The 12,115-nt window shown below is 48.6% G+C and overlaps 1 protein-coding gene across 5 annotated transcripts in view; it reads left to right on the top strand.

Moving 5' to 3' along the window:
- LOC138853964 (uncharacterized) overlaps positions 1-12,115 on the top strand; it is a 179,914-nt gene that overhangs the window by 94,647 nt on the left and 73,152 nt on the right. For 3 of the 5 annotated variants that reach the window (XM_070094094.1, XM_070094088.1, XM_070094080.1), the window contains exon 2: positions 6,213-6,393. The exons of the other annotated variants lie outside the window; for them this stretch is intronic. Coding sequence is in view for 1 of the 3 variants with exons in the window: in XM_070094080.1 (XP_069950181.1) it covers positions 6,213-6,393 (181 nt within the window). In the remaining 2 variants the exon portion in view is untranslated. The remainder of the gene's footprint in view (positions 1-6,212; positions 6,394-12,115) is intronic. 5 annotated transcript variants of the gene reach the window in all.

The raw sequence follows: 12,115 nt of genomic DNA, 5'->3' as shown, positions 1-12,115 counted from the left end.
ACACACACACTGGTGCACACACACTGGTGCACTCACACACACACACACACACTGGTGCACACACACACACACACACACACACTGGTGCACACACACTCACTCACACTCACACTCACACTCACACTCTCTCACACACACACACACACACTGGTGCACACACACTCACTCACACTCACACTCACACTCACACTCTCTCACACACACACACACACACACTGGTGAATTTCATGGCATGAATAATGAGAGAAACTGCGTGACTAACTTAATTTATAATGTACTGTTAAGTGTGTGTGTGTGTGTGTGTGTGTGTGTGTGTGTGTGTGTGTGTGTGTGTGTACTCACCTATTTGTACTCACATAATTGTGGTTGCAGGGGTCGAGTCATAGCTCCTGGCCCCGCCTCTTCACTGACTGCTACTGGTTCCTCTGTCTCTCTGCTCAATGAGCTTCATCATACCTCGTCTTAAAACTATGTATGGTTCCCGCCTCCACTACGTCACTGTCTAGGCTACTCCACTTCCTGACGACTCTATGAACGTCCTTTTCACTCATAGGATTCAACTTCCAATTGTAAGTCCTTGTTTCAGTGTCCCATCTCTAGAACATCCTCTATTTGTCCACCTTGTCCATTCCTCGCAGTATTTTATAAGTCGTTATCATGTCTCCCCTGACCCTCTTGTCCTCCAGTGTCGTCAGGCCGATTTCCTTTAACCTTTCTTCGTAGGACAATCCCCTTAGCTCTGGAACTAGTCTTGTTGCAAACCTTTCCACTTTCTCTAATTTCTTGACGTGCTTGACCAGGTGTGGATTCCAAACTGGTGCTGCATACTCCAACATGGGCCTGACGTATGTGGTGAAGAGTGTTGAACGATTCCTTACTGAGGTATCGGAAAGCTATTCTCAGATTTGCCGGACGCCCATATGCTGCAGCAGTTATCTGACTGATGTGCGCCTCAGGAGATATGCTCGATATTATACTCACCTCAAGATATTTTTTCCTTTAGTTAGGTTTGCAGTCTTTGGCCACTTGGACTATACTGTGTCTGCGGTCTTCTTTGCCCTTCCCCAATCTTGAAGACTTTGCATTTGTCAGGGTTAAATTCTTGGAGACAGTTGCTGGACCAGGCTTGTAGCCTGTCCAGGTCTCTTGGTAGTCCTGCCTGATCCTCGACCGATTTAATTCTCCTCATTAACTACACATCATCTGCAAACAGGGACACTTCTGAGTCTATCAATTATGTTATGTCATTTACATACTACCAAAAACAGCACAACTATGTAATCAAAGCGCAGAACCACATGATCACTGACTCCAAGGGGCCATTCGTACATGATATACCCGATGTCCGAGGATACTAGGTCCAGTCTTGCTGGATCATCCTCATCTCTCTCTCTGGTAGTGTCTCTAACATATTGAAGTATGAGGTTTTCCAGTACCACATCCATCATCTTGGCTCTCCATGTTTCGGGACCCCCATGGGTTCCAGGTTTTCCCAGTCAATCTCCCTGTGATTGAAATCACCCATAACTAGTAACTTTCCTCTCCTCATGTGAACTCTTCTGTCCACCTCGGCTAGTGTGTCGACCATTGCTTTGTTGCTCTCATTGTATTCTTCTCTTGGCCTCCTGCAGTTCTGTGGCAGGTTGTACATTACTGCAATTATCACCTTATGGCTCTCGGACTGGATTGTTCCTGTAATGTAGTCCCTTTCGCCCATTCCTTCCGTTTTCTCGAATCCCCACCAGTTTTTAATGAGCAGTGCAACTCCTCCCCCTCTGCTCCCTCTATCTTTCCTGAGGATTTGATATCCAAGTGGAAAGATTGCATCTTTTATTATTCTGGTGAGTTTTGTTTCTGTGAGTGCTGTTATATCTGGGGACGTCTCCTTGATTCCTTCATGCCACTCCTCACACTTATGTTATTCTGTCTGCATTTGTATACCAAACCTTCAACTTCTTTTCTAAAACTGTGGTCTGGGTGGTTGCTGTGGGGGTGGAGTTTGTAATGAGTTGGGTGGGGGCATTGGGTATGGCATATGTGTTTTGGGTTAGAATGTTTGGTTGCATTGGAATGCTCCTGGTTATGGGAGCATCTGTAGGAGGTTGTGAGGGAGGTTATATTTGATCCTCCTCCTGAGTCGGAGTTTTGTCCATCTTCATCTTCACCTCTCTTTCCTTCGTTCATTTTTGTACCCTCTCTTTTAGTTTCTGCCTTTCTTCTCATGCTCTGTTGAGGTTGAGATACACCTCCTGGTACGCTGGCATATCCCTTAGTCTTGCTTTCTCCTGCAGGATCTTGTTTCGAGCCAATTCTGCCTTGAAAATCACTTTGACTGACCGGATTCTTCCTCTTGCAAACCCCCTTATTCTCAGAAAATTTGCCAGCTGGGTCATGTCACCTCCTATTGCTTTCATGATGTTTTTAATCGCTTTTTTCTCCTGTTGTCTTCTTACTTCATAAGTTTCCCCTTCACCTTCCTGGAGGCCATAAATGAAGACTGATTTCACACTTTCATTTTCCTGCTGCATATCCCTACGTATCCCCTGATTCGATTTAGTTGCCTCCATTGCAGCTTTCCTTTCCTCAATCTCTTCACTATCTGTTGTCCCTGGGCCCAATGGTCTGTCATTTTCCCTTCTCAGCTTTCCCTGGGCTCTGCTGTGGTCTGTTAGGTCCTCTACAAGTAGCTTAGCTGTTTCATTTCCTACATTCCCCTCAATTGTTTCTGATGTGATCCTCTTTTTTTTTCTCGGGCTGCACGATGGTCTGATAGGGCCTCTGCATACAGTTTCACTCCTTCGTTCCCTACAGTCCCCTTGTTTGTGACTGAGGTAGCAGTTTCTGATGTCATGCCCACATTGCTCTTTAGTTCTTTAGGCTGTTTCAGATTTTTTAGTTCCTCTTCTAATCTCTGCATCTTTGCCTCTGCAGCTATCCTCTCCTCCATTTTCATGCTAAGCTCTTCTAGCTTCCTTCCCCACTCATGTTCCCTTTTCATGAGCTCTGCTACCCAATCTTCCTTCCCAGACTCATCCTCCAATCCACTGGTTTTCTGTCCTGCTTTCTGGCAACTCATTTTTTTTTGGTTGCTACAGAACGAAAAACTTACGTATTTCAGTGTGGTTGTTTGGTGTTGTATTTGAGTGAGTGGGGGAGGGAGGGAGAGAGGGAGAGGAGGAAGCTGGAGACAATGACGAAATGAGAGAGAAGTAGAAAGGGGGGAAAGAGGGGGAAATATGGGGAGAGAGAGGGGAAGGGATAAGCAAAGGGGAGAGAGAATGGGAGAGGGGGGAAAGAGGGAGAGGAGGGGGAAAGAGGAGAGGAGGAGGAAGGAGGAGAGGAGGAGGAAGGAGGAGAGGAGGAGGAAGGAGGAGAGGAGGAGGAAGGAGGAGAGGAGGAGGAAGGAGGGTGAGAGAGAGAGGGGGGCATCTGGGGAGGGAGTGGGAGAGAGGTGGGGGAGGGTGCGGGGGGAGAGTGTGTGGGTCAGTACATGTGGGAATGTGTAGGTGTGAACGTGTGCGTGTGTATACATGTGCGTATACGTGTGTTTGTGTACTCACCTAATTGTACTCGCCTACTTGTGGTTGCAAGGGTGGAGACTCAGCTCCTGGCCTCTTCACTGACCGCTACTGGGTCCTCCCTCTCCCTGTACTCACCTATTTGTGGTTGCAGGGGTCGAGTCGTCTGTGTGTGTGTGTGTGTGTGTGTGTGTGTGTGTGTACTCACCTAGTTGAGATTGCGGGGCTCGAGTCCGAGCTCCTGGCCCCGCCTCTTCACTGATCGCTACTAGGTCACTCTCCCTGAGCCGTGAGCTTTATCATACCTCTGCTTAAAGCTATGTATGGATCCTGCCTCCACTACATCGCTTCCCAAACTATTCCACTTACTGACTACTCTGTGGCTGAAGAAATACTTCCTAACATCCCTGTGATTCATCTGTGTCTTCAGCTTCCAACTGTGTCCCCTTGTTACTGTGTCCAATCTCTGGAACATCCTGTCTTTGTCCACCTTGTCAATTCCTCTCAGTATTTTGTATGTCGTTATCATGTCTCCCCTATCTCTCCTGTCCTCCAGTGTCGTCAGGTTGATTTCCCTTAACCTCTCCTCGTAGGACATACCTCTTAGCTCTGGGACTAGTCTTGTTGCAAACCTTTGCACTTTCTCTAGTTTCTTCACGTGCTTGGCTAGGTGTGGGTTCCAAACTGGTGCCGCATACTCCAATATGGGCCTAACGTACACGGTGTACAGGGTCCTGAATGATTCCTTATTAAGATGTCGGAATGCTGTTCTGAGGTTTGCCAGGCGCCCATATGCTGCAGCAGTTATTTGGTTGATGTGCGCTTCAGGAGATGTGCCTGGTGTTATACTCACCCCAAGATCTTTTTCCTTGAGTGAGGTTTGTAGTCTCTGGCCCCCTAGACTGTACTCCGTCTGCGGTCTTCTTTGCCCTTCCCCAATCTTCATGACTTTTCACTTGGTGGGATTGAACACTAGGAGCCAATTGCTGGACCAGGTCTGCAGCCTGTCCAGATCCCTTTGTAGTTCTGCCTGGTCTTCGATCGAGTGAATTCTTCTCATCAACTTCACGTCATCTGCAAACAGGGACACCTCAGAGTCTATTCCTTCCGTCATGTCGTTCACAAATACCAGAAACAGCACTGGTCCTAGGACTGACCCCTGTGGGACCCCGCTGGTCACAGGTGCCCACTCTGACACCTCGCCACGTACCATGACTCGCTGCTGTCTTCCTGACAAGTATTCCCTGATCCATTGTAGTGCCTTCCCTGTTATCACTGCTTGTTCCTCCAGTTTTTGCACCAATCTCTTGTGTGGAACTGTATTAAAGAGTGTGTGTCAGTGTATTAAAGAGTGACAGAGTGTGTTAGTGTGTCAGTGTGTGTCAGTGTGTGTGTCAGTGTGAGGGAGAGTGCGAGAAAGAGAGTGTAACAGTGTGTATGGGAGAGTGTATGAGAGTGTGAAAGAGAAAGAGATAGTATGTGAGAGAGGGAGAATATATGAAAGAGAGGGAGAGTTCGTAAGAGAGAGAGAAAAAAGAGAGAGGGAGTTAGTGAATGAGAGAGAGAGAGAGAGAGAGGCTCCACCACCTTTCTATCTTCCATAACTTTCGCTTAATTAAAGCTGACAACTCAGTGACAGGAACAAGCGATAACTCTCTCTCTCTCTCTCTCTCTCTCTCTCTCTCTCTCTCTCTTGCACACACACATTCTGTCGTTCAGTCTTCCCACTAGACAGAACATTACACAAGTTATCGGTGTCGATGATACAGCTGGACAGTTACCTGCCTGTTAGTTCTCTCATTCCTACACAACAAGTAGAAGACAAGTAGAGAGGTAGACCTTTCTATATTCTATCATACACGTGAGTGAACGGAGAGTCTACACCTGGTAGGTAGACAGGAGGGGGCTACATAGTCCCCTGGTATGTAGACAGGAGGGGGCTTGACAGCCCCCTGGTAGGTAGACAGGAGGGGGGCTACATAGTCCCCTGGTAGGTAGACAGGAGGGGGCTTGATAGCCCCCTGGTAGGTAGACAGGAGGGGGCTTGATAGCCCCCTGGTAGGTAGACAGGAGGGGGCTTGATAGCCCCCTGGTAGGTAGACAGGAGGGGGCTACATAGACCCCTGGTAGGTAGACAGGAGGGGGCTACATGGACCCCTGGTAGGTAGACAGGTGCGGGGCTACATAGTCCCCTGGTAGGTAGACAGGAGGGAGGCTACATAGTCCCCTGGTAGGTAGACAGGAGGGGGCTTGACAGCCCCCTGGTAGGTAGACAGGAGGGGGCTTGACAGCCCCCTGGTAGGTAGACAGGAGGGGGCTTGACAGCCCCCTGGTAGGTAGACAGGAGGGGGCTTGACAGCCCCCTGGTAGGTAGACAGGAGGGGGCTACATAGACCCCTGGTAGGTAGACAGGGGGCTACATAGACCCCTGGTAGGTAGACAGGGGGCTACATAGTCCCCTGGTAGGTAGACAGGAGGGGGCTACATAGACCCCTGGTAGGTAGACAGGAGGGGGCTACATGGACCCCTGGTAGGTAGACAGGAGGGGGCTACATAGTCCCCTGGTAGGTAGACAGGAGGGGGCTTGACAGCCCCCTGGTAGGCTCCTGTGGGGCTGTTAGTACAATAAAGTCTTCAATATGATTGTGATCATGTTGTGTTGAGTCTCTAATGATTGTGATTGTGTCTCCCCAGGTGAGTGTCAGCGAGGCTTCACTTGGTCAGTGTCAGCGAGGCTTCACTTGGTCAGTGTCAGCGAGGCTTCACTTGGTCAGTGTCAGCGAGGCTTCACTTGGTCAGTGTCAGCGAGGCTTCACTTGGTCAGTGTCAGCGAGGCTTCACTTGGTCAGTGTCAGCGAGGCTTCCGTCACCCACTGTGAGTCCTCATTTGTTTCTTCATATACCCTCTGTGTCACAGTGTAACCCACCTCTCACCCTCTGTGTCACAGTGTAACCCACCTCTCACCCTCTGTGTCACAGTGTAACCCACCTCTCACCCTCTGTGTCACAGTGTAACCCACCTCTCACCCTCTGTGTCACAGTGTAACCCACCTCTCACCCTCTGTGTCACAGTGTAACCCACCTCTCACCCTCTGTGTCACAGTGTAACCCACCTCTCACCCTCTGTGTCACAGTGTAACCCACCTCTCACCCTCTGTGTCACAGTGTAACCCACCTCTCACCCTCTGTGTCACAGTGTAACCCACCTCTCACCCTTTGTGTCACAGTGTAACCCACCTCTCACCCTTTATGTCACAGTGTAACCCACCTCTCACCCTTTGTGTCACAGTGTAACCCACCTCTCACCCTCTGTGTCACAGTGTAACCCACCTCTCACCCTTTGTGTCACAGTGTAACCCACCTCTCACCCTCTGTGTCACAGTGTAACCCACCTCTCACCCTCTGTGTCACAGTGTAACCCACCTCTCACCCTCTGTGTCACAGTGTAACCCACCTCTCACCCTCTGTGTCACAGTGTAACCCACCTCTCACCCTCTGTGTCACAGTGTAACCCACCTCTCACCCTCTGTGTCACAGTGTAACCCACCTCTCACCCTCTGTGTCACAGTGTAACCCACCTCTCGCCCTCTGTGTCACAGTGTAACCCACCTCTCGCCCTCTGTGTCACAGTGTAACCCACCTCACCCTCAGTGTCACAGTGTAACCCACCTCTCACCCTCTGTGTCACAGTGTAACCCACCTCTCACCCTCTGTGTCACAGTGTAACCCACCTCTCACCCTCTGTGTCAGTGTAACCCACCTCTCACCCTCTGTGTCAGTGTAACCCACCTCTCACCCTCAGTGTCACAGTGTAACCCACCTCTCACCCTCTGTGTCACAGTATAACCCACCTCTCACCCTCTGTGTCACAGTGTAACCCACCTCTCACCCTCAGTGTCACAGTGTAACCCACCTCTCACCCTCAGTGTCACACAGTGTAACACTCGTCACCCCCCCCACCCTCACAGCTGACAGTGACAGGTGTGAAGCACCACACACAGCTGACAGTGACAGGTGTGAAGCACCACACACAGTGACAGGTGTGAAGCACCACACACAGTGACAGGTGTGAAGCACCACACACAGTGACAGGTGTGAAGCACCACACACAGTGACAGGTGTGAAGCACCACACACAGTCTAAAGTTTGATAATCCTGTTGATGAAGAATATAATTATTATGAGTTAATTGGTGGATCTTGGTAGCCGGGAGTAATGACAAGTGCCCATGGCCAGGGAGGGCCATGCCCAGCGAGGGCCATGGGTGAGTGAAGGTCGCTGAGTGAGAGAGAGGCAGGTCTGGGCATACTGAAGTGGCATAGGCCTATAGGTAGCAGCACGAGCATGGCGCGTAATGTGAACTCACCTGGCAGACAGCATAGGCTCTCTATACAGACAGTACAGGCTGTCTATATAATGAAGCCTTGATCTATCAGGAAGCCTTGATCTATCATGAAATCTTGATCTATCAATACGTCTTGATCTATCATGAAGCCTTGATCTATCATGAGTCACATGATAGATCGACACATCACCAGGCATAAAGCCTCGACACATCACCAGGCATAAAGCCTCGACACATCACCAGGCATAAAGCCTCGACACATCACCAGGCATAAAGCCTCGACACATCACCAGGCATAAAGCCTCGACACATCACCAGGATGAAGGTTCCTGGTGACATAAATATCAACGCCATGAGAGGTGTCTGGACAAGACGTAACGTTGTCAGCCCAGCTGCCCAACACCTGTATGTACCAGGTTCTGATACCAGTAACACAGGGTGACTCACATGTCTGTTTGGTACCTTGTGACTGGTAACTGTACACACCTGTGACTGGTAACTGTACACACCCGTGACTGGCAACTGTACACACCTGTGACTGGTAACTGTACACACCTGTGACTGGTAACTGTACACACCTGTGACTGGCAACTGTACACACCTGTGACTGGCAACTGTACACACCTGTGACTGGTAACTGTACACACCTGTGACTGGTAACTGTACACACCTGCCCCTCTTGTTCACTCCATTAACCTTTAATTCGCTCAGCAACACTCCAGTTACGATACTACTGTTATTATTATTATTATTATTATTATTATTATTATTACTATCATTATTATTATTACAGTATTATGGCGAGACATGTCTCTCTTGCTCACTATCTCGTCCGCATTGAAATCTTTCAAGAATGTGTCGGTATATTTATTCACACACACACACACACACACACACACACACACACACACACACACACACACACACACACACACATCTCTCCATGGGTCCTGAGAGAGAGTACAGAGGTGCTATGTGTATCTCTAACAACAATATTCAACACATCTATCGAAACAGGGAGATTGCCTGAGGTGTGGAAGACAGCAAATGTAGTCCCAATCTTTATAAAAAGGAGACAGACATGAAGCATTAAACTACAGACCAGTGTCACTGACATGTATAGTATGCAAAGTCATGGAGAAGATTATCAGGAGAAGAGTGGTGGAACACCTAAGAAAGAAATGAGCTTAACAGCCAACACGGTTTCAGGGAGGGAAATCCTGTGTCACAAACCTACTGGATTTCTATAACAGAGTGACGGCAGTAAGACAAGAGAGAGAGGGGTGGGTAGATTGGATTTTCTTGGACTGTAAGAAGGCGTTTGACACAGTTCCACACAAGAGATTAGTGCAAAAACTGGAGGACCAGGCAGGGATAACAGGGAAGGCACTACAATGGATCAGGGAATACTTGTCAGGAAGACAGCAGCGAGTCATGGTACGTGGCGAGGTGTCAGAGTGGGCACCTGTGACCAGTGGGGACCCACAGGGGTCAGTCTTAGGACCAGTGCTATTTCTGGTATTTGTGAACGACATGATGAAAGGAATAGACTCCGAAGTGTCCCTGTTTCCAGATGATGTGAAGTTGATGAGAAGAATTCAGTCGGACGAGGACCAGGCAGAACTACAAAGGGATCTAGGCAGGCTGCAGACCTGGTAAACCAATTGACTCCCGGAGTTCAACCTCACCAAGTGCAAAGTCATGAAGATTGAGGAAAGGCAAAGAAGACCGCAGACGGAGTACAGTCTAGGGGGTCAGAGACTACAAACCTCACTCAAGGAAAAAGATCTTGGGGTGAGTATAACACCAGGCACATCTCCTGAAGCGCACATCAACCAAATAACTGCTGCAGTATATGGGCGCCTAGCAAACCTCAAAACAGCATTCCGACATCTTAATAAGGAATCATTCAGGACCCTGTACACCGTGTACGTTAGGCCCATATTGGAGTATGCGGCACCAGTTTGGAACCCACACCTAGCCAAGCACGTGAAGAAACTAGAGAAAGTGCAAAGGTTTGCAACAAGACTAGTCCCAGAGCTAAGAGGTATGTCCTACGAGGAGAGTTTAAGGGAAATCGACCTGACGACACTAGAGGACAGTAGAGATAAGAGGGTGGGGGGACATGATAACGACATGTAAAATACTGAGAAGAATTGAAAAGGTGGACAGAGACAGAATGTTCCAAAGATGGGACACAGCAAAAAGGGGTCACAGTTGAAAGTTGAAGACACAGATGAATCACAGGGATGTTAGGAAGTATTTCTTCAGCCACAGAGTAATCAGGAAGTGAATAATATGGGAAGCGATGTAGTGGAGGCAGGATCCATCCATAGCTTTAAGGAGAGGTATGATAAAGCTAATGGTGCTGGGAGAGTAACCCAGTAGCGGCCAGTGAAGAGGCTGGACCATGAGATATGACTCGACCTCTGCAACCACAACTAGGTGAGCACACACACACACACACCTATTATGAGTTGTAAACAGTCAAGATAGACAGATATATATTATATATATATATATATATATATATATATATATATATATATATATATATATATATATATATATATATATATATATATAGGTGGAAAATAAGCTTGGGAAAACTTCAATGACAGCACCATGTTGCAGTCTGTAACACTGTATTTAGTGTTGTGTTGTTACAGACACACAACTGTAACACTGGTGGCCAGTCTGTGTTAAGTGTTGTGTTACAGACACACAACTGTAACACTGGTGGCCAGTCTGTGTTGAGTGTGTCAGGAAAGCTTTCCTGTCGATTACCTTGTATGTTTTCATGTACGCTTTAGGAGATATGCTCGGTATGATACTCACCCCAGGACCCTTCTCCTGGAGTGAGGTTTGCTGTCTTTGAACCCCGAGCCTGTGCTCCGTCTGTGGTCGTCTCTCCCCTTCTCCAAACTTCATAACTTTGAACTTGGTTGGGTTAAACTCCAGCAGCCATTTATCAGACCAGATCTGTAGCCTGTCAAGATCCCTTTGTAACCTTTCCTGGTCCTCGTCGTCACTTGTGTGTGTGTGTGTGTGTGTGTGTGTGTGTGTGTGTGTGTGTGTGTGTGTTTGTGTGTACTCCCCTAATTGTGGATGCATGGGTCGAGTCATAGCTCCTGGCCCTGGCTCTCCTGTGACTCCATCTTGTGTAACAACACAAACCTGACGCCCACAAGACAGTAATGTTCACTTACGTTCCACAGTATTATTGTACTTTGTGAATCGTGTGTCTGGCAGCGGCAGCCACGACAAGTGTCGTCACGTTATTCTATCCTGGGGTCACTATGTTAGGGTCACTATCCTGGGGTCACTGTTAAGGTTACTATCCTGGGGTCACTATGTTGGGTCACTATCCCGGGGTCATGTTGGGTCACTATCCTGGGGTCATTATGTTAGGGTCACTATCCTGGGGTCATGTTGGGTCACTATCCTGGGGTAATTATGTTGGGTCACTATCCTGGGGTCATTATGTTAGGGTCACTATCCTGGGGTCATGTTAGGTCACTATCCTGGGGTAATTATGTTGGGTCACTATCCTGGGGTCACTATGTTGGGGTCACTATCCTTGGGTCACTATGTTGGGGACACTATCATTGGGTCACTGTTAAGGTCACTACCTGGGGTCACTATGTTGGGGTCATTATCTTCGGGTCACTATGTTGGGGCCACTATCTTCGGGTCATTATGTTGGGGCCACTATCTTCGGGTCATTATGTTGGGGTCACTATCCTCGGGTAACTATGCTGGGGTCACTATCCTCGGGTCACTATGATGGGGTCACTATCCTGGGGTCACTGTTGGGGTCACTATCCTCGGGTCACTATGTTGGGGTCACTATCCTCGGGTCACTATGTTGGGGTCAATATCTTCGGGTCACTATCCTCGGGTCACTGTTAGGGTCACTATCCTCGGGTCACTATGTTAGGGTCACTATCCTAGGGTCACTATATTGGGGTCGCTATCCTCGGGTCACAATGTTGGGGTCGCTATCTTCGGGTCACTATGTTGGGGTCACTATCCTCGGGCCACTATGATGGGTCACTATCCTCGGGTCACTATGTTGGGGTCACTATCCTCGGGTCACTATGTTGGGGTCACTATGTTGTGGTCACTATCCTCGGGTCACTATGTTAGGGTCACTATCCTCGGGTCACTGTTAGGGTCACTATCCTCGGGTCACTATCCTCGGGTCACTATGATGGGGCCACTATCCTCGGGTCACTGTTGGGGTCACTATG

Source organism: Cherax quadricarinatus, chromosome 4 (genome assembly GCF_038502225.1).
Source record: "Cherax quadricarinatus isolate ZL_2023a chromosome 4, ASM3850222v1, whole genome shotgun sequence".
Classification (NCBI taxonomy): Eukaryota; Metazoa; Arthropoda; class Malacostraca; order Decapoda; family Parastacidae; genus Cherax; species Cherax quadricarinatus.
This window is presented reverse-complemented; position numbering and strand designations above follow the sequence as displayed.